The sequence below is a fragment of the Coregonus lavaretus genome (genome assembly GCF_964263955.1).
Source record: "Coregonus lavaretus genome assembly, chromosome: 23".
In the NCBI taxonomy this organism is placed as follows: Eukaryota; Metazoa; Chordata; class Actinopteri; order Salmoniformes; family Salmonidae; genus Coregonus; species Coregonus lavaretus.
Window position 1 is genome coordinate 31,986,819 of NC_140010.1, and position 26,635 is coordinate 32,013,453.

A 26,635-nucleotide genomic window follows, 5' to 3' on the forward strand; every position below is an offset into this window, starting at 1 on the left:
AGGTAAGACTCACCGAGACCCCCAAACGCTCCATGAACGCTCTCCAGACTCGGGAGGTAAACTGGGGGCCTCGATCAGACACTATATCCTCGGGTACCCCGTAATGCCGGAAGACGTGGGTAAATAGTGCCTCTGCGGTCTGTAGGGCAGTAGGAAGACCCGACATAGGGAGAAGACGACAGGCCTTAGAGAACCGGTCCACAACGACCAGGATGGTGGTATTCCCCTGCGAGGGGGGAAGGTCTGTCACAAAATCCACTGAGAGGTGGGACCATGGTCGTTGTGGAACGGGCGGGGGTTGTAACTTACCCTTGGCAGGTGTCTGGGCGCCTTACACTGGGCGCACACCGAGCAGGAGGAGACATAAACCCTCACATCCCTGGCTAACGTGGGCCACCAGTATTTAGTGCTAAGACAATGCACTGTCCGGCCAATACCCGGATGTCCAGAGGAGGGTGACGTGTGAGCCCAGTAAATGAGTCGATCCCGAATCTCGAGCGGAACGTACTTCCGACCCACAGGACACTGTGGAGGGCTAGGGTCGGCACGCAACGCCCGCTCCATTTCAGCATCGACCTCCCACACAACCGGTGCCACAAGACAAGACGCCGGTAGTATGGGAGTAGGCTCAACGGACCTCTCCTCCGTGTCATACCGCCGGGACAGCGCATCTGCCTTACCGTTCTGGGACCCAGGGATGTACGTGATTTTAAATACGAACCTGGCGAGAAACATACTCCATCGAGCCTGGCGAGGGTTCAGTCTCCTCGCTGCCCGGATGTACTCCAGGTTCCGATGGTCAGTCAAAATGAGGAAAGGGTGTTGAGCCCCCTCAAGCCAATGCCTCCACACCTTAAGGGCCTGGACTACAGCTAACAGCTCCCTGTCCCCGACGTCATAATTTCGCTCCGCCGGGCTGAGCTTCTTAGAATAAAAAGCACAGGGGCAGAGTTGAGGTGGCGTGCCTGACCGTTGAGAGAGTACGGCCCCTATACCGGCCTCAGAAGCGTCCACCTCGACCTGAAAGGGTAAGGCGGGAACCGGATGCGCCAGCACCGGAGCCGACGTAAACAGGTCCTTCAGTCTCCCAAAGGCCCTGTCCGCCTCGGCTGACCACTGCAGGCGCACCGGACCCCCTTTCAGAAGGGATGTGATGGGAGCTGCCACCTGTCCAAAACCCCGGATAAACCTCCGGTAGTAATTCGCAAAGCCCAAGAACTGCTGCACCTCTTTGACAGTGGTTGGGGTTTGCCAATTACGCACGGCTGACACACGGTCCACCTCCATTCTCACCCCTGACGCGGACAACCGATAACCCAAAAAGGAGACCGACTCCTGGAAAAACAGACATTTCTCTGCCTTGACATACAGGTCGTGCTCCAACAGCCTCCTCAATATACGACGCACCAGAGCTACATGCTCGGCTCGGGTAGGCGAGTACACTAGAATGTCATCAATGTACACGACCACCCCTTGCCCCTGCATGTCCCGGAAAATCTCATCCACGAAGGATTGGAAGACTGATGGAGCATTCATCAACCCGTATGGCATGACGAGATACTCGAAATGACCCGAAGTGGTACTAAACGCTGTTTTCCATTTGTCGCCCTCCCTAATGCGCACCAAGTTATACGCGCTCCTGAGATCCAGTTTTGTGAAAAACCGCGCTCCGTGCAATGACTCCGTCATGGTCGCAATCAGAGGGAGTGGATAACTGTATTTCACAGTAATCTGATTGAGACCACGGTAATCAATGCACGGGCGCAACCCTCCATCTTTTTTCTTCACAAAAAAGAAGCTCGAGGACGCGGGAGAAGTGGAGGGCCGTATGTATCCCTGTCTCAAAGATTTGGCTATGTAAGTCTCCATAGCTTTTCTCTCCTCTTGAGACAAAGGATACACGTGGCTCCGTGGGAGCGCTGCTCCTGCCTGGAGATCAATCGCACAATCCCCCTGTCTATGAGGAGGCAACTGCATCGCCCTAGCTTTACTAAACACGAGAGCCAAATCCCCATATTCAGGCGGAATGTGCAGTGCGGGCACTTGGTTTGGACTTTCCACCGAAGTCGCCCCCACGGAAACACCCAGACATCGCCCCTCACACTGAGCAGACCACCCATTGAGAGCTCTCTGTTGCCACGAAATGGCAGGGTTATGGGTACTTAACCAGGGAATTCCCAGCACCACCGGGTACGCAGGAGAGTCGATCAGATATAGCTGTATAGTCTCCTCATGACCCCCCTGCGCACACATCCTAAGTGGCGCTGTGATTTCCCTAATCAACCCCGACCCCAACGGGCGGCTATCTAAAGCATGAACGGGAAAAGGCTTGTCAACAGGCAGGAGGGGAATCCCTAAATCTAAACAAAACTTCCGATCAACAAAATTCCCAGCTGCGCCTGAATCTACTAGCGCCTTATGCTGGGAATGAGGTGCAACCTGTGGAAAACGAACAGGTATACAAAAGTGCGCAACAGAGAGCTCTGGGTAAGTGGGGCGTCTACTCACCTGGGAAGGCTCCCCAGTGCGTGGCCTGTTGTCTCCTCCCTCTGGGAACCCTCCCCTGCACCTGGCCGCAGTGTGCCCTCCACGACCGCAATTGGTGCAGGGGACAGGCCCCCTCGGGCTCCTCCTCCTCCTTTCTCTAGCGCCAGCACCCCCGAGCTCCATAGGGCTCGGCTCGGAGGTGCTGGAGGGTGGAATGGACGGACCCCACTCGGGACGTCCACGGGTGGCCAGCAGGGTGTCCAGACGGGTGGACATGTCGACCAACTGGTCGAAGGTGAAATTGGTGTCCCTGCAGGCCAACTCACGTTGAACGTCCTCCCGTAGACTACATTGAAAATGGTCGATGAGGGCCCGTTCATTCCACCCTGCGTCTGCCGCTAGAGTCCGGAACTCCAGTGCGAACGCCTGTGCGCTCCTCCTCCCCTGTCTCAGGTAGAATAGACGCTCCCCCGCCGCTTTGCCCTCAGGTGGATGGTCGAACACGGCCTTGAAGCGACGGGAGAACTCTGCGTAGGAGATGGTGGTGGCGTCCATCCTCCTCCACTCGGCGTTGGCCCATTCCAACGCCTTGCCCGTGAGACAGGAGATGAGGGCGGAAACGCTCTCGTGTCCCGAGGGCACCGGGTGTACAGTGGCCAGGTAGAGCTCCACCTGCAGGAGGAACCCCTGACACCCGGCAGCTGTGCCGTCATACGCCCTCGGGAGCGAGAGCCGAATCCCACTGGGTTCCGGACCTGGGACTGGTGGACCGGCCGATGGGGGTGGCAAGGTAGGTGGAGGTGTGGGTACCCCTCTGGACTCCCATCGGTGCAGGGTGTTGATGACATCCTGTAGAGCGGTCCCCAGTTGTCTGATCTGGTCATCCTGGCCGCGGACATGCTCCTCCAGGGACTCAGGTGTGGCTGTTGCTCCTGCTGATTCCATTATATATGGTGTGTGATTCTGTCACGGGTGCTGAAGGTGGGTGTGGTTCAGGAATCAAGCGCAGGACGCAGAAACTAAGTCCAAAAGACTTTAGTGAAATATTCACGTAGTACACGAGTCCAACAAGCCCGGAGGCGAAATAAAGGCGCACACAGGCGTCAAACAAAAGGCGCACTAACATGTGCGAAAACCTCTCCAAAACAACGGAGGGAAACACGTAGCTCAGAACACCAAACAGAAGCGTAATCACACACAACACCTGACACACACAACGAGAACTAAATAGGACACTAATGAAGACTAACTAGAAACAGGTGTACAACATCAAGACAAAACCAAACGAACATGAAACATAGATCGGTGGCAGCTAGTACTCCGGGGACGACGACTGCCGAAACCTGCCCGAGCAAGGAGGAGGAGCAGCCTCGGCCGAAACCGTGACAAATTTGCTGTGAAACTGCACATTTTTCTCTCCGCCCCATGGCAAAATGGTTAGAATTGCAGCAAACTTTCTTTAAAACAAACATGTTCTCTATGTCCCATGGCAAAATGGTTAGAATTGCCTGAAATTAGTTTTTTTTTAAACAACAAAAAAAGCTTCATTTCACTTAGGGCCCCCAAAAGTCTAGGGCCAGCTCTGACTGCATGTGTGGGTATGGATGTGGGTACACAGACCCGCGAGCCACTGTGGTTCCTCATGATGAGTTCAGATTGTTTGTGGCCCCCACCCCATCAATGTTGCCAATAACTGGATTAGGTAAGATGACAAACTACTAGTAATTGAGTTGAATAGCTCCACAGCATGTCTGGCAAGGTTATAGATAACTTTCAGTTCTCCAAATGAGTGGTAAGAACGAGGCAGAGTGGTAGTGGGTATCCATTTACTATTAGATCTGACACATTTACAGTGCCTTCAGAAAGTATTCACACCCCTTGACTTTTTCCAAATGTTGTTGTGTTATAGCCTGAATTTAAAATGGATTAAATGGAGATATTGTGTCACTGGCCTACACACAATACCCCATAATATCAAAGTGGAATTATGTTTTTAGATATTTTTACAAATTAATTAAAAATTAAAAGCTGAAATGTCTATAACATTTACATTTACGTCATTTAGCAGACGCTCTTATCCAGAGAGACTTACAAATTGGTGCATTCACCTTATAGCCAGTGGGATAACTACTTTACAATTATACATTTTTTTTTTGGGGGGGGGGGGGGGGGGGGGGGGGGGGGGTAAGGGGGGGTAGAAGGATGACTTATCCTATCCCAGGTGTTCCTTAAAGAGGTTGGGTTTCAAATGTCTCCGGAAGGTGGTGAGTGACTCCGCTGTCCTGGCGTCGTGAGGGAGCTTGTTCCACCATTGGGGTGCCAGAGTATTCAACCCTTTTGTTATGGCTATTTAATATAGATGTTTAGTGAACTACTCTGTCTCACTTAAGGGCAGACAACAGAACAAACCCTACCTCTTTAAGGAATACCTGGAATAGTATAAAAGTAATCCTTCTACCCCCCCTCCCCCACCCCCCCATAAAAAATATAATAAAATAAAAAGTGGTTGTCCCACTGGCTATCATAAGTTGAATGCACCAATTTGAAAGTCGCTCTGGATAAGAGCGTCTGCTAAATGACATAAATGTAATGTAAATGTAAACCAATTATATGAATTATGCATGTTGTAGAATGAAACACCTATATGCCCTATATGCCAATGAAAGGGTTAAAACAGAGCCATTATGAAATGGCTCTATAGGTATTTTTCCATTACATATATTATAATATGTCAAGGACATGGGATGGAGATAAACTTTAGGAACAGATAGACCTGTATTGTTTCCATTTCTCGTTGCTTCTGAGTAACCTGGTCACACGGTCAAGACAAAGAGCCTCAGAGTGTCCACAGTTTTTCAGTTCATCCTGTCTTTTACTATCTTTCAATGGCACAGCTGTGTGGAGATATGAGTAGTTATGGAACTAAAGTTATCACTTGTTTGTGCGCTATGACCCGATACACATAGCCACAAGAAGAAAACCATAGTGGCTCCAGGTCAAGGGAGGGGGGCTGTTTGGATAAAGAGGGGGTTCCGATATGATATGAAAATGAGACCAAGCAGACATGGGGATAGACAGGAAAGAAGCTAGACAAAGAAACCATAGTGGCTCAGATATGATATGAAAAGATGAAGCTGTATAAAAAGAGAGCTCCAAGTCTGGGACGGCAGTTGCTCTGCAGACCAGCTCGGCTCTATTGCTTGTGTAATAAAGTCTATCTTGATTCTACAAAAACTCTGAAAGTACTTTGTTTGTTTGATAATTTTCTACAACATAATTGGCGAACACGAAGGGACTGGAAAAAGAAATCATAGGGGTGCTGCGCCATCTGGAGGAGGCTGAATGAATCACACAAACACAGTGGCCACTGTAAACAGAGGTAAGCAGCGCTCTTACTTTTAGCATAGAAATTGTGTGGTTCGCTCAGCTGATTCTGGAAGGTCAGGTACCGGGGGTCTCTGCAGTATTATGGACTAAATCTAGGAAAAGTACAGAGTATTTGTTGGAATGAGAAATAAGCATGCATGTAATATTGTTGTTTCAGTAATATAAGTCTAAGAGCCTATGGATATCGCTTTGGAGAGCTAAGGTTAGAGCTCAAAAGAACTGCCCGGATAGGTTGCCTATGGATACCGCTCTAACGTGTTGAGGAAGTGCATCGTTAGAGGGCTGCGCGGGTAGGCTGTGCATACATTAAAACAATCCTGTGTATATAGCCCAGGGCTGCAATACATAGAGGAAAGCTAGGTAGGGTAGTTCTGATCATCCTGAGTAGGTGATGTAATAATTAGAGTAGTGCTGCTCATCCTGTGTAGGTGAGCAGAAGCGAAATAGCTGCAAGGGCTGCAATACATAGAGAAAGCGCTAGGTAGAGTAGGTCTGCTCAGCCTGTGTGGGTGGATAGTTTGCTTGGGCGGCTGTGATTCATTCAGTTTGGTTAAGTTGGATGGTTCATCTGTCTCATTCAGGTTGCTCATTTGATCAGTTTGATCAATCTGTTTGATTCGATTGTTTTGTCTGACTCGTTTTGTACAAGACTGGTTTTATTTGACCTGTTAGAGTTTGCGAAAGCAATCCGTTCATCTTGGTCAACCGGTCTGACTCAATTCATGCATTCAATTCATTGAGGTCACTCAGTTGTTCATCTGGTGTATTTGTTTAATTCGTCTGATTCATTTGTTCGTCCTGCTGGCCATTCTGTTCGATTTATTTTGGCGCGAGCGGCTGCTCATCTGTGTGGGTGATCAGAAAAGAAAATCCTGCGAATAATAGCCTTTTCTGTGTTGAGGAGGTGAATCAGGAAAGGGACTAGATTTGAGGTCGCTTGAAGTTTCTGTCTCGCTTTAGGAGAAGAATAAACGGTGCGTGAATGTTCATTGACATACTGAGTGTGGAAAAATTCACGTTTCCAGGAGGTTTAGAATCAAGAGCAAGGTGGGCACAAATAAGAACACCTCAATATAACATTCGAAGGTGGTGGCGTGGACCGGGAGAAAAGATAACAGTCAAACCACAATTATTTAAACAGTGGTGGATACAGGAAATAGTAATAATAGAAAACTATCTAGGAGAATTTGAGATATGGACTAGCCGTCCAGGTATAAACAAGTATATAAAGAAGTAAAAAGGAAAACTAAAAAGGAAAGTTAGGGAATAAATGCCAAGACGAAGAATAGAATGAGAACCAGCGGCATTCAGATATAGGATAAAGGGATGTACATTAGTAGAATACACAGTGACAGCAAACATAAAAATAATAACATATGATGTAGATATACTGAAAGACAGGAAAAGCAGATATAGGAATTTAGATATGAAAGACTTTACGAAAATAGAAGTGTAGGAATATTGGAGAAAATAGTAACGTGGGTATTAATAGGGGAAATTAGGGTGTGGTCCGGCCATTGTATCTCGGTGGGACCGATCCCTGCAGGTTTCCCTAATTTGGAAACCTTAGAAGTTATTTATGATTATGGTAAAATTGGTTATAGTAAAATGGTAATGTGATAGATTTGACATTCCAAATTTGGGCACCTTTTACAGAAGAACATTTTCCTGCAGGTTATACAAATATTGATTAAGTGTGTTTGGGAATAGCATTGTATGAATGTGGAAATAAGTCTTAATCTGAAGTTTGGATAATAAGAGATAGAAATGTGTATGAAAATATGATGAATTTTATGTGTGTGTAATCGATTGCTAGAGATTTGATAAAGTAATAATTGGAATAATATTAATATACTAACGTGTGCACCCAAACGTAGACATACGTCAGGGGTGGGAAACAATAAATAAACATTTTCTGAGTTGGTGCCATTTATGGATCATTTGATAGAGATAAGGTTAAGCATTATATGACTGTCTACAAAGTCTGGGCAATAGTCTCAGAAACTGAGTGGCGTATGTCCACTTTTTGAAAAATATGGGGAATTGACTTACCCTGACGATGTAACTATAAAGGCTTATGGGATTTTCTCCATCCAAGTAAAACATGTAAGGAAAAACTGCCCATAAAGCCTGGAAATGATCTACGTAATTTATAACATAGTACAAAGCCAATTTAGGGTTTCCATCAAACTAATTATCATTGCGGAGCTAATGTGATGTAGTAAAGGAATTTCATTATGACGCAAGGAAAAACATAATCCGTTTGATTAAACTCGCCAGATCTGTTTCCAAATCAATGAATGTGGATTTTGTTTCCAAATCAATGAATGTAGATTTGACTTGTTGACTGCTAAGTTATTCCCTTTGAGCATGTAAGATCTTTGCAAAGAAACACTTGGACAACCTTTAAGGCTATTTTCTGGTAATTGTGTTATGTGCCAGATGTTAAGACTACAAACCATTGTAATTGAGATATTTGCGGGATTTACTTGTAATTTCAATAGGCATAGGTTCTGTGTTACTGACTAAAATCTGGGTTTCTGATTAGAATTCAACTATGGCCATGGGTTGCTTAGATTGAAATAGCAGCCAGTGTTTATTTTAAGATGTAAACTGAACGATTTAGCAGCTTGCTTAGTTCAAATTGAGAGGCTAAGTTATTGAACATGAATAGCGGAACGATTTGTGTGGCCTAATCCTAATGGTTTGCTTGAGGAACCTACTGAGAATGGGGTTGTAATTTAAAATATTGAATTTAATATGGATATTAATTGAATATATGCTTGTCAACTACAGCAAGTGTTTGTTTTGTTACCTGTAGCCTAATCAGAAAGGACAGTTACCTAAATCTACTGACTTTAATAATAGCGGCTTGGCAATTGCAATAGAGCTGTGGCCATGATCTTAATTGATAACAAAGGAAAGTAAGTTTATATTAAGTGAGAATTTCGAATTTGAATTGTTTGGGTAGTGTCAGTGTTGCTGTAGGTGGGTGTGGTGGTGGAATCAGGCGCAGGACGCAGAAAGTAAGTCCAACAGACTTTAGTGGTTGCACAAAACACAAGCACGAAATAAATGCCCTGAGGCGAGAACTCCGCACGCAGGCGAAAATAAAACGGGCGCACTAAACATGTGCGACAAAACACTCCAACACAATGGAGAACAGCTCAACCGAGCAAACAGTATACGTCCAAGCAAACGCACGACAGTGAAAACAATCACACACAACACTTGACAAACACAACGAGAACTTATAGGACACTAATGACACTAAACGATAACAGGTGTACAATACCAGACCAGACCAAACGAACATAGAAACATACAACGGTGGCAGCTAGTATTCCGGAGACGACGAACGCCGAAGCCTGCCCGAGCAAGGAAGAGAGGCAGCCTCGGCCGAAACCGTGACAGGTAGACTGGAAAGAAAATAATGCCTTCTAATAATGTGAATGCAAATATGTTATTCGTTTTTTGGTGGTTTGTGGATAGACTTTACTAATGCCATGTTTTAGTCCGTGGGTGAAAGAGAGTCGTGCTCGCTGGGCTATATCAGCAGAGGTCTGAATAGTTTAATCGGAAACGTTCTTGGACAATTTCTAATTATTATTACTCAATTCTATAGTTTGCGTAACACCATTGATTTATGCAAACATTTCATTCATTCTAAAACGATAATCTGTTTCCGTTACGTGGAACAGTGGATTGCAGGTAGTTTTGAATATTACGCTGATGGGACAGCACCAACTTTTTGTAGGTTCTAGATTTGTTAAACAACAAATTTATATTTTGACTAAATTAATGCAATAGGTTACAATGATAACATTACCAGAAAGGGGCACAATCTAAAGCGAAACAGCTATTACCTATGTCGTTGATCCAGTAACGATACCAGGTTAATTGGACAGGAAAGATAATAAAGAGAACCACAAATAAAAGTGTCTATAGTATTGAGAGAAGTTCAGTGGATTATCCAAAATGAGCAGCAATAAAATAAGGGAACAATTAGGCACAAGGAAAACAGTAAGGAAAATATTGTTGACCCTACACCCTAACATAGACACTGAACCAAACATAAAGCTAGCGTCAGGGAGACCAAGAATACAGGGAATTGAGATGGCAGGAACACCAATAGAAATCACAAAGAAGAGATTGGAAAACGCTCTAATAAATGGGAAATAAGAACCAGAAAAATGGCAACAAAATTGCCAAAGGAAGGGACGTTTGATGTGACTGTGTGTTAGGAAATGGATACCATAATAAAGTACTATAAAACAGGATAGAAAGGGGAGAAAATAAAGAAGAAGAGAGAGAAAGAGAGAGAAATGTTGTGGGAGGAAGGAACGGGATGGAGAGAGCATGGCCAAAGTCAGAAGGATAATAATGGAAAAAGAACCAAAGAAGGTTGGCTTAACTGCACCTCCACCATACACACAAGAGGGACAATATCCCCAGGTCACAGGACTAGTCTCAATAACAGGGAATGTAGAGCTAAAAGTAGAAAAAGGGAAGGAGCAAGCTTCCACCCCAAAAAGAGAAAGAAGATCTCACTTAGATATAGACTGGTATGAGGGACTGAGGGGCATGTTAACAAAACTGGAAAATTATAGGATAGATGAACAAGATTATGATGGGCAAAGTAAGCGGGAGGATGCAAGTGATGAGGAAGATGAAGAACTTAGACAGTGTGCTGACTCTGATCAAGAACAATGTGAGACAGAGGGAGCCACAGGAGGCAAATCTATAGTAACATAATTAGGTAAGGCACTGCAAGCCCACCTGGAAAAATCAAAAAGATAATTAAGAAACAGAAGGACAATAAAAAAGCCAGAAAGGTATGGAGCTCAATATCCCATTTTGGTAAAGGGGACACATGTTCACTATGTGCCCTGGGGATCGCAGGACCTGGAAGGCCTGGTGATTAGACTGCCAAACATGAATGAAGGAGCAGGAAAATGGATTAGAACATTTGAAGAACAAATAAAGGGGAAACTACTGGCGGTGGGAGACTTGAAGGCATTGCTGGCCAGGATGGTGGGAGTGGCCAAAATGGAGGACCTGTTGCAGGCAGGTGGCCTCATACAGGCAGTGCGGAGGACGTTACTGGATGGAGTGACATTTTACAATTATAGGCCAGGACTATGGCACACTCTGAGAATAGAGTATCCAGCCAAAATAGAGCCTAAAGCACTGAGAGGGGAGCCATTGGGGGATAAAGAAAACCCGGCAGGTTACCTGGAGGACCAGCTCAAGAGGTGGCGACAAGAAACAGAAAGAGACCCAGAGGGGGATCCACTGATGACAACACTGTTCAGGACATCACTGATGGAAGCAATGCCAATGCCTGTCAGAAGCAGACTGGAAGATATGGTTGGACTTACGTCAAAGTCACACAAAGAGTTCTGCGACCATGTTATCCACGCAGTGGAAAAATACAGGAAGGACAAACAGAAACTGACAGAGCAGGGAAGAGACATTCAAAGAAAACTGACACAGATGCAGCTGGAAGAGCTGACAAGAAAGGTCATAAAGAAAACACAAGCTCCAGTGATTACTCCGACACCGCCAGAGGCTGGCGCCATGGCACCTGTCATCCAGGGAGGTCCACAACTGCCGCCTCAACAACAAGGCCAAAGAGCTCCTGCCATACCAGTAGTGAATGTGTACACACAACAATCCCCTGGACAGTGGCAAAACAAAAATAATGGAAACAGACCCAGGAATCAAGGGCACCGACCACAGCAGCAAACACACCAAAATAGAGGACCAAGAGAACCTCCAGGTGTCTGCTGGGGGTGCCATCAATCAGGACATACAAGAAGGAATTGTCCTAATTGGCAAAGAAATGGCCCCAGCTCGGATGCATAGCAGCAGTCTCAGATACAGGCTCCACAGGTCCCAGTGAACCCATGGGGAGGACTAAATCAGGGATACTAGGGATGCCCAGGGAATCCTAAAGGGGAGGGTCAGCTAGTGGCAGTAACTATGCAGGCTGATGAAGAACCTATGCTGCAGGTTCAGGTGAATAATAGAGGCACACCAATGATGATAGATACTGGAGCAACTTACTCATGTGTAAGTCCAAATTATGCCTCTCACCTCCACATGTCAGGCAAATATGCAAAGACAGTAGGATTTTCGGGACAAACGCAGCTAATACCTATGACAGTTCCAGTAAAACTAGAAGCAGGAGGAAAAGCTACCTGCATACCTATATTAGTATCAGAACAAACTCCAGTTAATCTATTAGGGAGAGATGCACTGTGTAGAGTGGGCATCCAAATTAAATGCACATCAGAGGGACTAATAATAGATCAGGAAGGTGTACGTCCACAGATGATGATGGCTATGGACAGAAAGTCAAATGTATACTGGATAGGGAACATAGAATCACCAGTACAAGAGGTACTAAAGAAGTGTGGAAAATGTATCAGGGCTCAGGTTCCAGAAATGAAGTTAGGCTATCATTGTACACTGCAATATGACCCATATCAAAATCAGTTGCTGGAACGACTATGGTTGAGGAAGGCATGGGGTAAACCGACCTCCATGAGATCGCAATATTTTATAATAGGGAAACAAGGGGCAGCAATGGAAGCACAAGATGCTCCAGGGTCTGATATCATACAGACCTGGTTTGATATACCAGGAACAGAACCTCACATAACACTTTTAGCGGCTGAGGGATATCAGGCAAAAGACCTAGGACCAATGATGAAGAAGGCTAAAAATACACAGTGGGTAAAAACAGAGAATCCATTAATTTTCCAGTCTGTTGACAAAAACCTCATTAAAGTCATATGCTTTGCATAGCTCATGGGGGAACCTCAGGAAGTGGAAATAACTGAGGAAAGACAGATGCCAGTAGTTGAAGAAGAAACAAAACAAGAAAATCTAAGGAAACAAATGGAAAGTATGATACAGATGTGGGTTTGGTAAAATCAGCTAATCCAGTCTGCATTAAAGTAAAGGCAGACACAAGACCCCCATGGAAACAGCAATACCCAATGAAACCTGAAGCAGAGGCAGGAATTCAGTCTACAATAGAGGGACTGATAGAAGCAGGAGTACTGGTTAAAACCCAGAGTGACTGTAACACGCCACTGCTACCAGTAGTAAAAGCAGACAAACAGAAGTGGAGACTGGTCCATGACCTGAGAGCAGTGAATGAAGTAGTTCAAGACTACCAAGCAGAGGTACCCAATCCACACACACTGTTCACAAACGTTCAACCAGATGCAAAATGGTTCTCAGTGATAGACTTATGTGGTGCATTTTTTAGATTCAGTAGCACAAGGGCATCCACCATGTTACCAGGGATTGGCAGCTGTACAGTATGCATATGACAAAGCATCCACGATCACAATGGGATACCCAGTGGTGATCTATGCTCATCATAAAATAACTGAGTTGATTGAGCAAGGAACATTTGTACTGACCAATGCCAGAATATTGGATCGTTTGACACTATTGACCTATCCAGATGTAACCATAAAACGATGTACTACAGTTATCCCAGCAGAAAGGATGCCAATAGAAACTGAAGGCGAAACACATGACTGTGTAGCAGAGTCCTTGGCGTTCACTAAATTGAGACCTGATTTGTTGTCAATTCCAATACTGGGAGCTACAGAGGAATTGTTTGTAGATGGGTCTTGCTTTAGAGCTGGTTATGCAGTAGTAAGGAAAGGACCAGACGACCAATTCTACACCATAGAGAGTGAAAGTTGTGACCAACCATGTTCTGCTCAACTAGCAGAGCTAAGAGCATTTACGGCAGCATGTAACCTAGGAAGGAATAAAGCAGTAAATATTTACACTGATTCAGCATATGCGCATAAGGTATGCCACCTGATTGGAGCAGTCTGGAAACAGAGGGTTTAGGAAAACAGATGGAAGCCCAATTTTGAATTTTGAACAAACACAACAACTAATGATTGCATTAATGAGGCCAAAATAGATAGCAGTTGTTAAATGCCAGGCACACAAGAAGGGAAAGGAATATGTTACCAAAGAAAACAACGCAGCAGATGAAGCGGCAATACTAGCATCTAAATGCAAAGTAGCCATACAGGCTCCACTGATTTTGATAGAAGCAGCCCCAGAAATAGATGATATAATAAGAATGCAGGACAGAGCCAACATAAATGAGCATACTATGTGGGAATAAAGAGGTGCAACAAAGGACAGGAATGGATTGTGGAGAACACAGGATGGACTAATAGTGGCTCCTATAATGCTTTTGAACTTACTCATTACCAGTGCACATGATTGATGATTGTGGACTACAGGAAAAAAAAGAGGACTGAGCATGCCCCCATTCTCATCGACCGGGCTGTAGTGGAACAGGTTGAGTGCTTCAAGTTCCTTGGTGTCCACATCACCAACGAACTATCATGGTCCAAACACACCAAGACAGTCGTGAAGAGGGCACGACAAAGCCTATTCCCCCTAAGGAGACTGAAAAGATTTGGCATGGGTCCTCAGATCCTCAAAAAGTTCTACAGCTGCACCATCGAGAGCATCCTGACTGGTTGCATCACCACCTGGTATGGCAACTGCTCGGCCTCCGACCGCAAGGCACTACAGAGGGTAGTGCGTACGGCCCAGTACATCACTGGGGCCAAGCTTCCTGCCATCCAGGACCTCTATACCAGGCGGTGTCAGAGGAAGGCCCTCAAAATTATATGAAGGACTCCAGCCACCCTAGTCATAGACTGTTCTCTCTGCTACCGCATGGCAAGCGGTACCTGAGCGCCAAGTCTAGGTCCAAAAGGCTTCTCAACAGCTTCTACCCCCAAGCCATAAGACTCCTGAACAGCTAATCATGGCTACCCGGACTATTTGCACTGCCCCCCCACCCCCACCATCTTTTTACGCTGCTGCTACACAGTTAATTATTTATGCATAGTCACTTTAACTCTACCCACATGAACATATTACCTCAACTACCTCAACTAGCCGGTGCCCCCGCACATTGACTCTGCACCGGTAACCCCCTGTATATAGCCTCCCTACTGTTATTTTATTTTACTTCTGCTCTTTTTTTCTCAACACTTTTTTGTTGTTGTTGTTTTACATTACATTTTTATTTAATAAATAAATGCATTGTGAATTGATTTGCATTTTAATGAGGGAAATAAGTATTTGACCCCCAGGTGTCTTTTATATATCTGTGGAGGGAGCTGAAGGTTCGAGTTGTTACCTATATAAAAGACACCTGTCCACAGAAGCAATCAATCAATCAGATTCCAAACTCTCCAACATGGCCAAGACCAAAGAGTTCCCTATCCAGTAGTTTACCATCCCCAATTGCAGGGTATGGTGGAAAGAGTAAACGGTTCTCTGAAAGCGAAAATTGCAAAGATCGGTGAGAGTACGAGATTGAATTTGGTAGATGCCTTACCTCTGGCACTAATGAGCTATCGCATGCAAGCTAACAGAATAACGCATCTAACACCGCATGAAATGCTTACGGGACCATATGAGGGTCCACCTCTAGAACAGTTGGAAAGGGAATTAGAAGAGTATATCAGGCAACTAACTGTTATACATTAAGTTATATACCAACAGGAGAGAAGCAGAGTTCCAGAACCAGAGGTGAATCCACCACGACAGTGGTCCCGGGGGAGAAGGTCTACGTCAGGGTCTTCAGAAGGAAGTGGAACAAACAGAGACGTGAGGGACCCTACACCGTCACCCAGGCTATACCAACTGCCGTAAGGGTCGAGGGGAGCTTGAACTGGTATCATCTAAACCACTGCACCCGAGTACTGCATGGAAACCGACGACCGAGAGATGAGGAGGCTGAGGCTGCCGAAATACCCAGTAGGGACGGAGAGGAAACAGAAACAGAAGAAGATGGCCCCGCCACTGCGTAGCATTGTTTTATTTTCTGTCTGTCTGTGTCTATGTGTCTTTGCAGCAGTGACTCTCAGCTTCCCTATTGGTACGCTGCCAGAAGGACACACTCCACACACCGATGTTGATAAATTGAGAAAGACTCTGCCTGAGCCCGAGACCCTAGTGACGGAAGAAGGTCCTGAGCCAAAGGGACCCAAAGCCGGCCCGGAGTAGATGCCCAGAAGTAGATGGTCATCGTCGGAAGAGAGCCCTGCTGGTCCCTCACAACAATTAGGACAATTTGATCTAGAGCAGAAATGGTTGCTAATCTTACATCTTGACAAAAAGAGTGTTGGGTGTGTGGATTGGGGCCGGTTAAGGTAGGAGCAGGTTTACCGCTTGTGGGAGTTCCCATAGGTGTAAATCTAAATATGTAAATAAACGTACCATTCTTAGTAGAGATGTAACCCTGACCCCATGACGTTCTCTGTATTACACAACCACACAGGCCCACCTTCGTTTGCTAGGCAAGATAATACCGGGTTTGGAGGGTGGATCACGCAACTGTGTCTGACCGTTGTTTTAGTCATTGTATTGATTTTGCTGCTCATCCTCATGTTGAAATGTTGCTGCAATATGTGTTTAAAACTGGTAACAAATGTAATGTTGCCATGACCCAGGGCCAGAATGCAGGTTGCGAATGATTAACTGAGCTACCCTTTATTGCTGAAGACTGTGATGTTTGAAAATATATATTTAAAGCAAGGATGTTAGTCACTACATATCCCTATATTCATATATTAGTCACTATATACAGTTGAAGTTGGAAGTTTACATACACCTTAGCCAAATACATTTAAACTCAGTTTTTCACAATTCCTGACATTTTATCCTAGTAAAAATTCCCTGTCTTAGGTCAGATAGGATCACCACTTTATTTTAAGATTATGAAATGTCAGAATAATAGTAGAGAGAATTATATTTCTTTAAGCTTTTATTTCTTTCAACACATTCCCAGTGGGTCAGAAGTTTACATACACTCAAATTAGTAATTGGTAGCATTGCCTTTAAATTGTTTAACTTGCGTCTAACATTACGGGTAGCCTTCCACAAGCTTCCCACAATAAGTTGGGTGAATTATGGCCCATTCCTCCTGATAGAGCTGATGTAACTGAGTCAGGTTTGTGTGGGCAGACTTTTTCAGTTCTGCCCACACATTTTCTATAGGATTGAGGTCAGGGCTTTGTGATGGCCACTCCAATACCTTGACTTTGTTGTCCTTAAGCCATTTTGCCACAACTTTGGAAGTATGCTTGGGGTCATTGTCCATTTGGAAGACCCATTTGCGACCAAGCTTTATCTTCCTGACTGATGTCTTGAGATGTTGCTTCAATATATCCACATCATTTTCCTTCCTCATGATGCCATCTATTTTGTGAAGTGCACCAGCCCCTCCTGCAGCAAAGCACCCCCACAGCATGATGCTGCCACCCCCGTGCTTCACGGTTGGGAGGGTGTTCTTCGGCTTGCAATCCTTCAATTTTTTCCTCCAAACATAACGATGGTCATTATGGCCAAACAGATCTATTTTTGTTTCATCAGACTAGAGGACATTTCTCCAAAAAGTACGATCTTTGTCCCCATATGCAGTTGCAAACCGTAGTCTGGCTTTTTTATGGCGGTTTTGGAGCAGTGGCTTCCTCCTTGCTGAGCGGCCTTTCAGGTTATGTCGATATAGGACTCATTTTACTGTGGATATAGATACTTTTGTACCTGTTTCCTCCAGCATCTTCACAAGGTCCTTTGCTGTTGTTCTGGGATTGATTTGCACTTTTCGCACCAAAGTACATTAATCTCTAGGAGACAGAACGCGTCTCCTTCCTGAGCGGTATGATGGCTGTGTGGTCCCAGGGTGTTTATACTTGCGTACTATTGTTTGTACAGATGAACGTGGTACCTTCAGGCATTTGGAAATTGCTCCCAAGGATGAACCAGACTTGTGGAGGTCTACAATTGTTTTTCAGAGGTCTTGGCTGATTTCTTTTGATTTTCCCATGATTTCAAGCAAAGAGGCACTGAGTTTGAAGGTAGGCTTTGAAATACATCCACAGGTACACCTCCAATTGACTCAAATTATGTCAATTAGCCTATCAGAAGCTTCTAAAGCCATCACATAATTTTCTGGAATTTTCCAAGCTGTTTAAAGGCACAGTCAACTTAGTGTATGTAAACTTCTGACCCACTGGAATTGTGTTACAGTGAATTAGAAGTGAAAGAATCTGTCTGTAAACAATTGTTGGAAAAATTACTTGTGTCATGCACAAAGTAGATGTCCTAACCGACTTGCCAAAACTATAGTTTGTTAACAAGACATTTGTGGAGTTATTGAAAAACGAGTTTTAATGACTCCAACCTAAGTTTATGTAAACTTCAAACTTCAACTGTACATTTGTAGTGTTTGTGTGGGACCTATAAAGTCCTAAAGGGGAGACTTTATAACTACACTGTCTCACTTAAGGGCAGACAACATAACAAACAAATGATATGAATGAAACACCTATATGCCTATGGATTAAGAATGTATTTTTTTTTTTTTTTTTTTTCATTTAGTAGACGCTCTTATCCAGAGCGAATTACATGAGCAATTAGGGTTAAGTGCCTTGCTCAAGGGCACATTGACAGATTTTTTACCTAGTTGGCTTGGGGATTAGAACCAGCGACCTTTCGGTTACTGGCACAATGCTCGTAACCACTAAGCTACCTGCCGCCCCAATAAATCAATGAAAGGGTTAAAACAGAGCCATGATGAAATGGCTCTACAGGTATTTTTCCATAACATATATTATAATATGCTTAACAATAGTAGAGACATTTCTTTAGTGCAAATGCTGTGATTCTGAGAAAGGATGGTTCCCTCTAGCTCCCTGCAGCTGGTCTGGCGTGTAGTCAAGGACATGGGATGGAGATAAACTTTAGGAACAGATAGACCTGTATTGTTTCCATTTCTCGTTGCTTCTGAGTAACCTGGTCACACGGTCAAGACAAAGAGCCTCAGAGTGACCACAGTTTTTCAGTTCATCCTGTCTTTTACTATCTTCCAAGGGCACAGCTGTGTGGAGATATGAGTAGTAACGTAACTAAAGTTATCACTTGTTTGTGCGCTATGACCCGATACACATAGCCACAAGAAGATAACCATAGTGGCTCCAGGTCAAGGGAGGGGGGCCGTTTGGATAAAGAGGGGGTTCCGATATGATATGAAAAGAAGGCCAAGCAGACATGGGGATAGACAGGAAAGAAGCTAGACAAAGAAACCATAGTGGCTCAGATATGATATGAAAAGATGAAGCTGTATAAAAAGAGAGCTCCAAGTCTGGGACGGCAGTTGCTCTGCAGACCAGCTCGGCTCTATTGCTTGTGTAATAAAGTCTATCTTGATTCTACAAAAACTCTGAAAGTACTTTGTTTGTTTTCATAATTTTCTACAACATTATGGCTGAAGATGTGCTTAACAAGTCACATAATAAGTTGCATGGACTCACTGTGTGAAATAATAGTGTTTAACATGATTTTTGAATGGCTACCTCATCTCTGTACCCCACACATACAATTATCTGTAAGGTCCCTCAGTCGAGCAGTATTTTTAACTGAACTAAATGACTATCGCCCCGTAGCACTCACTTCTGTCATCATGAAGTGCTTTGAGAGGCTAGTTAAGGATCATATCACCTCCACCTTATCTGACACCCTAGACCCACTTCAATTTGCATACCGCCCCAATAGATCCACAGACGATGCAATCGCCATCGCACTGCACACTGCCCTATCCCATCTGGACAAGAGGAATACCTATGTAAGAATGTTGTTCATTTACTGTAGCACAGCCTTCAACACCATAGTACCCTCCCAGCTCATCATCAAGCTTGGGGCCCTGGGTCTGAACCCCGATTTGTGCAACTGTGTCCTGGACTTCCTGACGGTGAAGGTAGGAAACAACACCTGCACTACGCTGATCCTCAACACAGGGGCCCCACAAGGGTGCGTGCTCAGCCCCCTCCTGTACTCCCTGTTCACCCATGACTGCGTGGCCACGCACGCCTCCAACTCAATCATCAAGTTTGCAGACGACACAACAGTAGTAGGCCTGATTACCAACAATGATGAGACAGCCTACAGGGAGGAGGTGAGGGCCGTGGCGTAGTGGTGCCAGGAAAATAACCTCTCTCCCTCAACGTCAACAAAGCGAAGGAGCTGATCGTGGATTTCAGAAGACAGCACACCCCTATCCACATAGACGGGACCGCAGTGGAGAAGGTGAGGCTTCAAGTTCCTCTGAGTACACATCACTGACAATCTGAAGTGGTCCACCCACACAGACAGTGGCACCCACGGAGATGTCAGCCTCGCGACTAGCTCTTAGGAAACTTTGCGGATGTTATTATAGATATTCAAACAGCTTTTATCCAATCAATTCCGCTCCATTTAATTTATTCAGGGCTTTTGTTAATTTTATTTTCTTACTGCAAGGGTGAACACCCCAGAGCATTGCTTCAGCCAAGCACACGGCAATGACAAACATTCCATTCATCATCTTGACTGCAGCCAGAACAGGCATATGTGGGTAGGTTTAACTTTGTTGACACTGATGATAGCTTAGAAGATGCTGCTACATTGTACTTTACTAGCTGCATTAAATATAGGTAAACATCACTTATCATCACTTATCATTTTGAGTCAGACAATTCCTGTACACCACTTACTGTATACCAACAATTTTGTCTTATTTTGAGTGCAGACCTTTGACATTATATTGCAACAAAGCTCCTTGCTACCGCGTCATGAGTTAGGGCAGCCATTCTGCATGGGGACAGTAAGCATTCGGCAAGTGGTATGGAGGTAGGTTACTGCCAAAACACGTACCCAGGAAGCGGAAGGTCCTGCGCACCAGAGGATTGAGGTAACAGCAGTCTCCCATGACGATGATCTTCTCCCTGTTGTCCAGGTCCTCCGACACATACTGGAGCAGAAACAACACAGACTCTATGGCTGTGATCTAATGTACAGAGGGAGAGAGAGAGACTTTAATCACTGATAACAGGATCTGAATATTGTGATGTTTTTTAGCAAAAAATACTACCATGGTCCCCGATAAACCATGGTCCCTGTAGCAATGCTTTTGTGCCACATTAACCAAATGTCGTATTGACGGCATGCATTAATACCTATTCTGTTTTCTGTCTGCAACCAAGCATAGAGTACAACAGATAGACCTAAGGCGGAAGAATACTGCACCAATGAACAATGAAATTGATTTGGGCTCTGATTCGGTTCAGCTGTAATGCCAGTGTTCCACTACAGCTGTTGGCCTTGATTGGCCCATTTAGCTCAATTGCCAAAGTTCAATGAGGTGAAACATTGATAAGCGCCTTTAGGTAAAGACACTGTGCAGACGCCCAGTATAATGTCTGCAATAATTTCCTGAAACAGTCAACTAAACATAGGCGTTTTGTGGTGGTAGAGTGTTAATCTTTTGTGTGTGACAAGGTACAGTGAGGGAAAAAAGTATTTGATCCCCTGCTGATTTTGTACGTTTGCCCACTGACAAAGAAATTATTAGTCTATCATTTTAATGGTAGGTTTATTTGAACAGTGAGAGACAGAATAACAACAAAAACATCCAGAAAAATGCATGTCAAAAATGTTATAAATTGATTTGCATTTTAATTAGGGAAATAAGTATTTGACCCCCTCTCAATCAGAAAGATTTCTGGATCCCAGGTGTCTTTTATACAGGTAACGAGCTGAGATTAGGAGCACACGCTTAAAGGGAGTGCTCCTAATCTCAGTTTGTAACCTGTATAAAAGACACCTGTCCACAGAAGCAATCAATCAATCAGATTCCAAACTCTCCACCATGGCCAAGACCAAAGAGCTCTCCAAGGATGTCAGGGACAAGATTGTAGACCTACACACGGCTGGAATGGGCTACAAGACCATCGCCAAGCAGCTTGGTGAGAAGGTGACAACAGTTGGTGCAATTAGTTGCATATGGAAGAAACACAAAATACCTGTAAATCTCCTTCGGCCTGGGGCTCCATGCAAGATCTCACCTCGTGGAGTTGCAATGATCATGAGAACGGTGAGGAATCAGCCCAGAACTACACGGGAGGATCTTGTCAATGATCTCAAGGCAGCTGGGACCATAGTCACCAAGAAAACAATTGGTAACACACTACGCCGTGAAGGACTGAAATCCTGCAGCGCCCGCAAGGTTCCCCTGCTCAAGAAAGCACATATACAGGCCCGTCGGAAGTTTGCCAATGAACATCTGAATGATTCAGAGGATAACTGGGTGAAAGTGTTGTGGTCAGATGAGACCAAAATCGAGCTCTTTGGCATCAACTCAACTCACGTGTTTGGAGGAGGAGGAATGCTGCCTATGACCCCAAGAACACCATCCCCACCGTCAAACATGGAGGTGGAAACATTATGCTTTGGGGGTGTTTTTCTGCTAAGGGGACAAGACAACTTCACCGCATGAAAGGGGCGATGGAAGGGGCCATGTACCTCCTTCCCTCAGCCAGGGCATTGAAAATGGGTTGTGGATGAGTATTCCAGCATGACAATGACCCAAAACACATGGCCAAGGCAGGAGTGGCTCAAGAAGAAGCACATTATGGTCCTGGAGTGGCCTAGCCAGTCTCCAGACCTTCATCCCATGGAAAATCTGTGGAGGGAGCTGAAGGTTCGAGTTGCCAAACGTCAGCCTCGATACCTTAATGACTTGGAGAAGATCTGCAAAGAGGAGTGGGACAAAATACCTCCTGAGATGTGTGCAAACCTGGTGGCCAACTACAAGAAACATCTGACCTCTGTGATTGCCAACAAGGGTTTTGCCACCAAGTACTAAGTCATGTTTTGCAGAGGGGTCAAATACTTATTTCCCTCATTAAAATGCAAATCAATTTATAACATTTTTGACATGCATTTTTCTGGATTTTTGTTGTTGTTATTCTGTCTCTCACTGTTCAAATAAACCTACCTTTAAATTATAGACTGATCATGTCTTTGTCAGTGGGCAAACGTACAAAATCAGCAGGGGATCAAATACTTTTTTCCCTCACTGTAGGTTGGCAATCATGACAAATTGGTGAGACAGGGCATCAGCTCTAGACTGCAGGTTTACCTTTCCCAACACCTAGACCAGCGCATCAGGGATACTGTGTTTTATCCACACAGTATACAGCTATGGGTTCAGAGCTGTTTCTGACTTCAGTGAGATTATATTCCACTGTCTCCCTAGTGTCCCTAGACTCTAGCTGCTGTCCTTACCAGACCTAATGAGTGTGGTCCAATCAAGAACAGAATCATGATGGAATCACACCAGAAAAGTACGCCAACTGGGCCTATGCCTTGTAAATACTTAGATTTTCAGCACTTTGTAAGCTGTTAACTTTCATTTTACAAGTCATAATGGCACCGTTCTGAAGCGCTCAAAAATCGGACAGAAATCCAGTAATAACATATGTTCCTTCCTGTTTCCATCTGGAATAAAGCCAGATTTTAATTATTTAATCTCTGAATTTGAGTGTGCCACCCTAACTGTGCCACTTTCAATTATTCTTGTTATAGAACTTTTCCATAGGTAAATATCAAAGGTTTGACAAGTTCATGCAATCAATTGTGCATAATTGTTGCGGGTTGCAGGTGATGTTGGACGGAGTCAGACGCAGGAGGGTAAATCACGGAATAAATGGTTTAATCAATAAACAGTGCGGACAAACACACTGGGGATGACAAGGCACACGGGTGAAATAACCCGGCGATACACAATATAATCAAGCTCCACCGAGCTATAATCTCCTCTACAATAACCAATCACACACAAAGACAAGGAGGCAGAGGGAACATATATACAGGTACTGATGAGGGGATATGAACCAGGTGTGTGTAATAAACAAGACAAAACAAATGGAATGAACATATGAGGAGCGGCAGTGGCTAGAAGGCCGGTGACGATGAACGCCGAAGCCTGGCCGAACAAGGAGAGGAGGCAGCTTCTGTCAAGACTTCCTCCGAAGCTGCCTCCCCTCCTTGTTCGGGCAGGCTTCGGAGTTCGTCGTAACCGCCTTCTAGCCACAACCGCTCCATTTCTCATCATTCCATTTGTCTTGTCTTGTCAATTACACACACCTGGTTCATATTCCCCTCATTAGTATGTGTTTAAGTGTTCCCTCTGCCCCCTTGTCCTTGTGGGTGATTGTTTCATGTGAGATTAGTGTAGCTCGGTGGAGCTACCTGTACTTTGTATTGCCGGGGTATATTTTTCCCGTATGCCTGTATTTGTTCCAGTGCACCTGTTTTGTGCACTGGACTGTTGACGCAATCCAGCGTAACTGTGTACTACGGAATGAACTCTGTATTCTGTGATTTACCCTCCTGTGCCTGACTCCTTCAAATCACACTCTCACAGCTTCGGAAGAAGTCGTGACAATAATACTGTATTAGCAATCCTGCCTTCTTCAAAGAAGTTGCTACTTCTACCTTCACTCTTCCCCTCTGGTCTAAGGGTCATCTTCAATGCATCTACTTATAAATAAATGTAACATTATCTCTTTGATCAAATATGTATAATATATAGTGCCTTCAGAAAGTATTCACATCCCTTGACTTTTTTCACATTTTGTTGTTACATCCTGAATTTAAAATTGATTAAATTTAGATTTTGTGTCACTGGCCTACACACAATACCCCATAATTTCAAAGTGGAATAATAATACAAAATTAAAAATATTAAAAAATGAAAAGCTGAAATGTCTTGAGTCAAAAAGTATTCAAACCCTTTGTTATAGCAAGCCTAAATATGTTCAGGAGTAAAGATGTGACATAAGTTGCATGGACTCACTCTGTGTGCAATAATAGTGTTTAACATGATAATTGAATAACTACCTCATCTCTGTACCCAACACATACAATTATCTGTAAGGTTCCTCAGTCGAGTAGTGAATTTCAAACACAGATTCAACCACAAAGACCAGAGAGGTTTTCCAATGAGAGAAGGGCACCTATTTGTAGATAAACATATATATTTTTTAAAGCAGACATTGAATATCCCTTTGAGCATGAAGTTATTAATTACACTTTGGCTGGTGTATCAATACACCCAGTCACTACAAAGATACAGGCGTCCTTCCTGACTCAGTTGCCGGAGAGGAAGAAAACCATTCAGAGATTTCACCACGAGGCCAATGGTGACTTTAAAACAGTTACAGAGTTTAATGGCTGTGACGGATCAACAACATTGTAGTAACTTCACAATACTAACCTAATTGACAGAGTGAAAAGTAGGAAGCCTGTACAGAATATAAATATTCCTTTATATGACTGAACAAACCATCCATCTAATATATTTCCACTTTTCTTTTAATGTTGTCTAACAGTCATCATTTAGGCTTTAGAAGCCTAACTGTAAATAAGACATGAGTTTGTCAATCTGCTTAATGACGCATCACTCGTTCTTTACGATAAAACATGCACAAATATTGTTCATATTTCATTAAAACAACATAATTAATGTGTCTCAAACTGCACTTGTGAAGGATAAAAAGGCAGCTCATAGTCATTAATGAAGCTCTGACATGCTCAACCCTTTCCACTGTATCTCCGCAAAGCACGGGGACCTAAACCCTATGCAGTTTATTCACATCTCACTGCAAACCCATCACCCTACTACTGCGAACAGGAGCGAGCCAGAGCCTTATTCACTGCTCACTAATAATAGCAATCATGCCATCTTTGGCCCATAAATGTCAAACAGTATAACACTGATGAGTGGGAATGTTCCTCTGGCCGCTTTACAAGGACTTCAGCAGGTTATTATTTTATTCTTGTTCATTTTCCATATATTGACAGCTCCCAGCTATATTTGCAGCCTATCTATTCAATGAAAACTCTCAAATTTATAGTAGGATTCTGTGAAGTTGTTGGTTGCCTTTACATCCTGCTTAGTGTGTGTCCCAAAGCCTTCCCAAATGTGTCCTGTTGATGGGAATGGTCAAGTCTTTTCCGATCTATGGTGTTCAATCATGATTAGGGTTGCAAAATCCCGGCAACTTTCAATAGTTCAGGAGGGAATACTCCAACTGTGATTTTGCGTAAACCAGGGAATTTATTGAAAGTTCCCGGAATTTTGCAAACCTAATCATGATTGACAGGAGACCAGGGGAGGGGAGCTAGTCTAGAGCAGTGATGCTCAACTGGTGAGAGGTTTTAAATGGGTCACAAGTTTCAGATTTCTTAAATAAAAAATACTCCAGTCTGAACTTAAATGACTAAAACCAGGTAGAAAGTAACCTTTGAACTACAGTGGGGGAAAAAAGTATTTAGTCAGCCACCAATTGTGCAAGTTCTCCCACTTAAAATGATGAGAGAGGCCTGTAATTTTCATCATAGGTACACGTCAACTATGACAGACAAATTGAGTGAAAAAAAATCACATAGTAGGATTTTTAATGAATTTATTTGCAAATTATGGTGGAAAATAAGTATTTGGTCACCTACTAACAAGCAAGATTTCTGGCTCTCACAGACCTGTAACTTCTTCTTTAAGAGGCTCCTCTGTCCTCCACTCGTTACCTGTATTAATGGCACCTGTTTGAACTTGTTATCAGTATAAAAGACACCTGTCCACAACCTCAAACAGTCACACTCCAAACTCCACTATGGCCAAGACCAAAGAGCTGTCAAAGGACACCAGAAACAAAATTGTAGACCTGCACCAGGCTGGGAAGACTGAATCTGCAATAGGTAAGCAGCTTGGTTTGAAGAAATCAACTGTGGGAGCAATTATTAGGAAATGGAAGACATACAAGACCACTGATAATCTCCCTCGATCTGGGGCTCCACGCAAGATCTCAAC

General features: G+C 44.1%; 1 protein-coding gene across 1 annotated transcript in view; it reads right to left on the bottom strand.

Moving 5' to 3' along the window:
• LOC311150480 (phospholipid phosphatase-related protein type 5-like) overlaps positions 1-26,635 on the bottom strand; it is a gene marked incomplete at both ends in the record, with an annotated part of 96,750 nt that overhangs the window by 33,879 nt on the left and 36,236 nt on the right. The window contains one exon of the mRNA XM_084187978.1: positions 20,638-20,770. Coding sequence (XP_084044104.1) covers positions 20,638-20,770 — 133 coding nt within the window. The remainder of the gene's footprint in view (positions 1-20,637; positions 20,771-26,635) is intronic.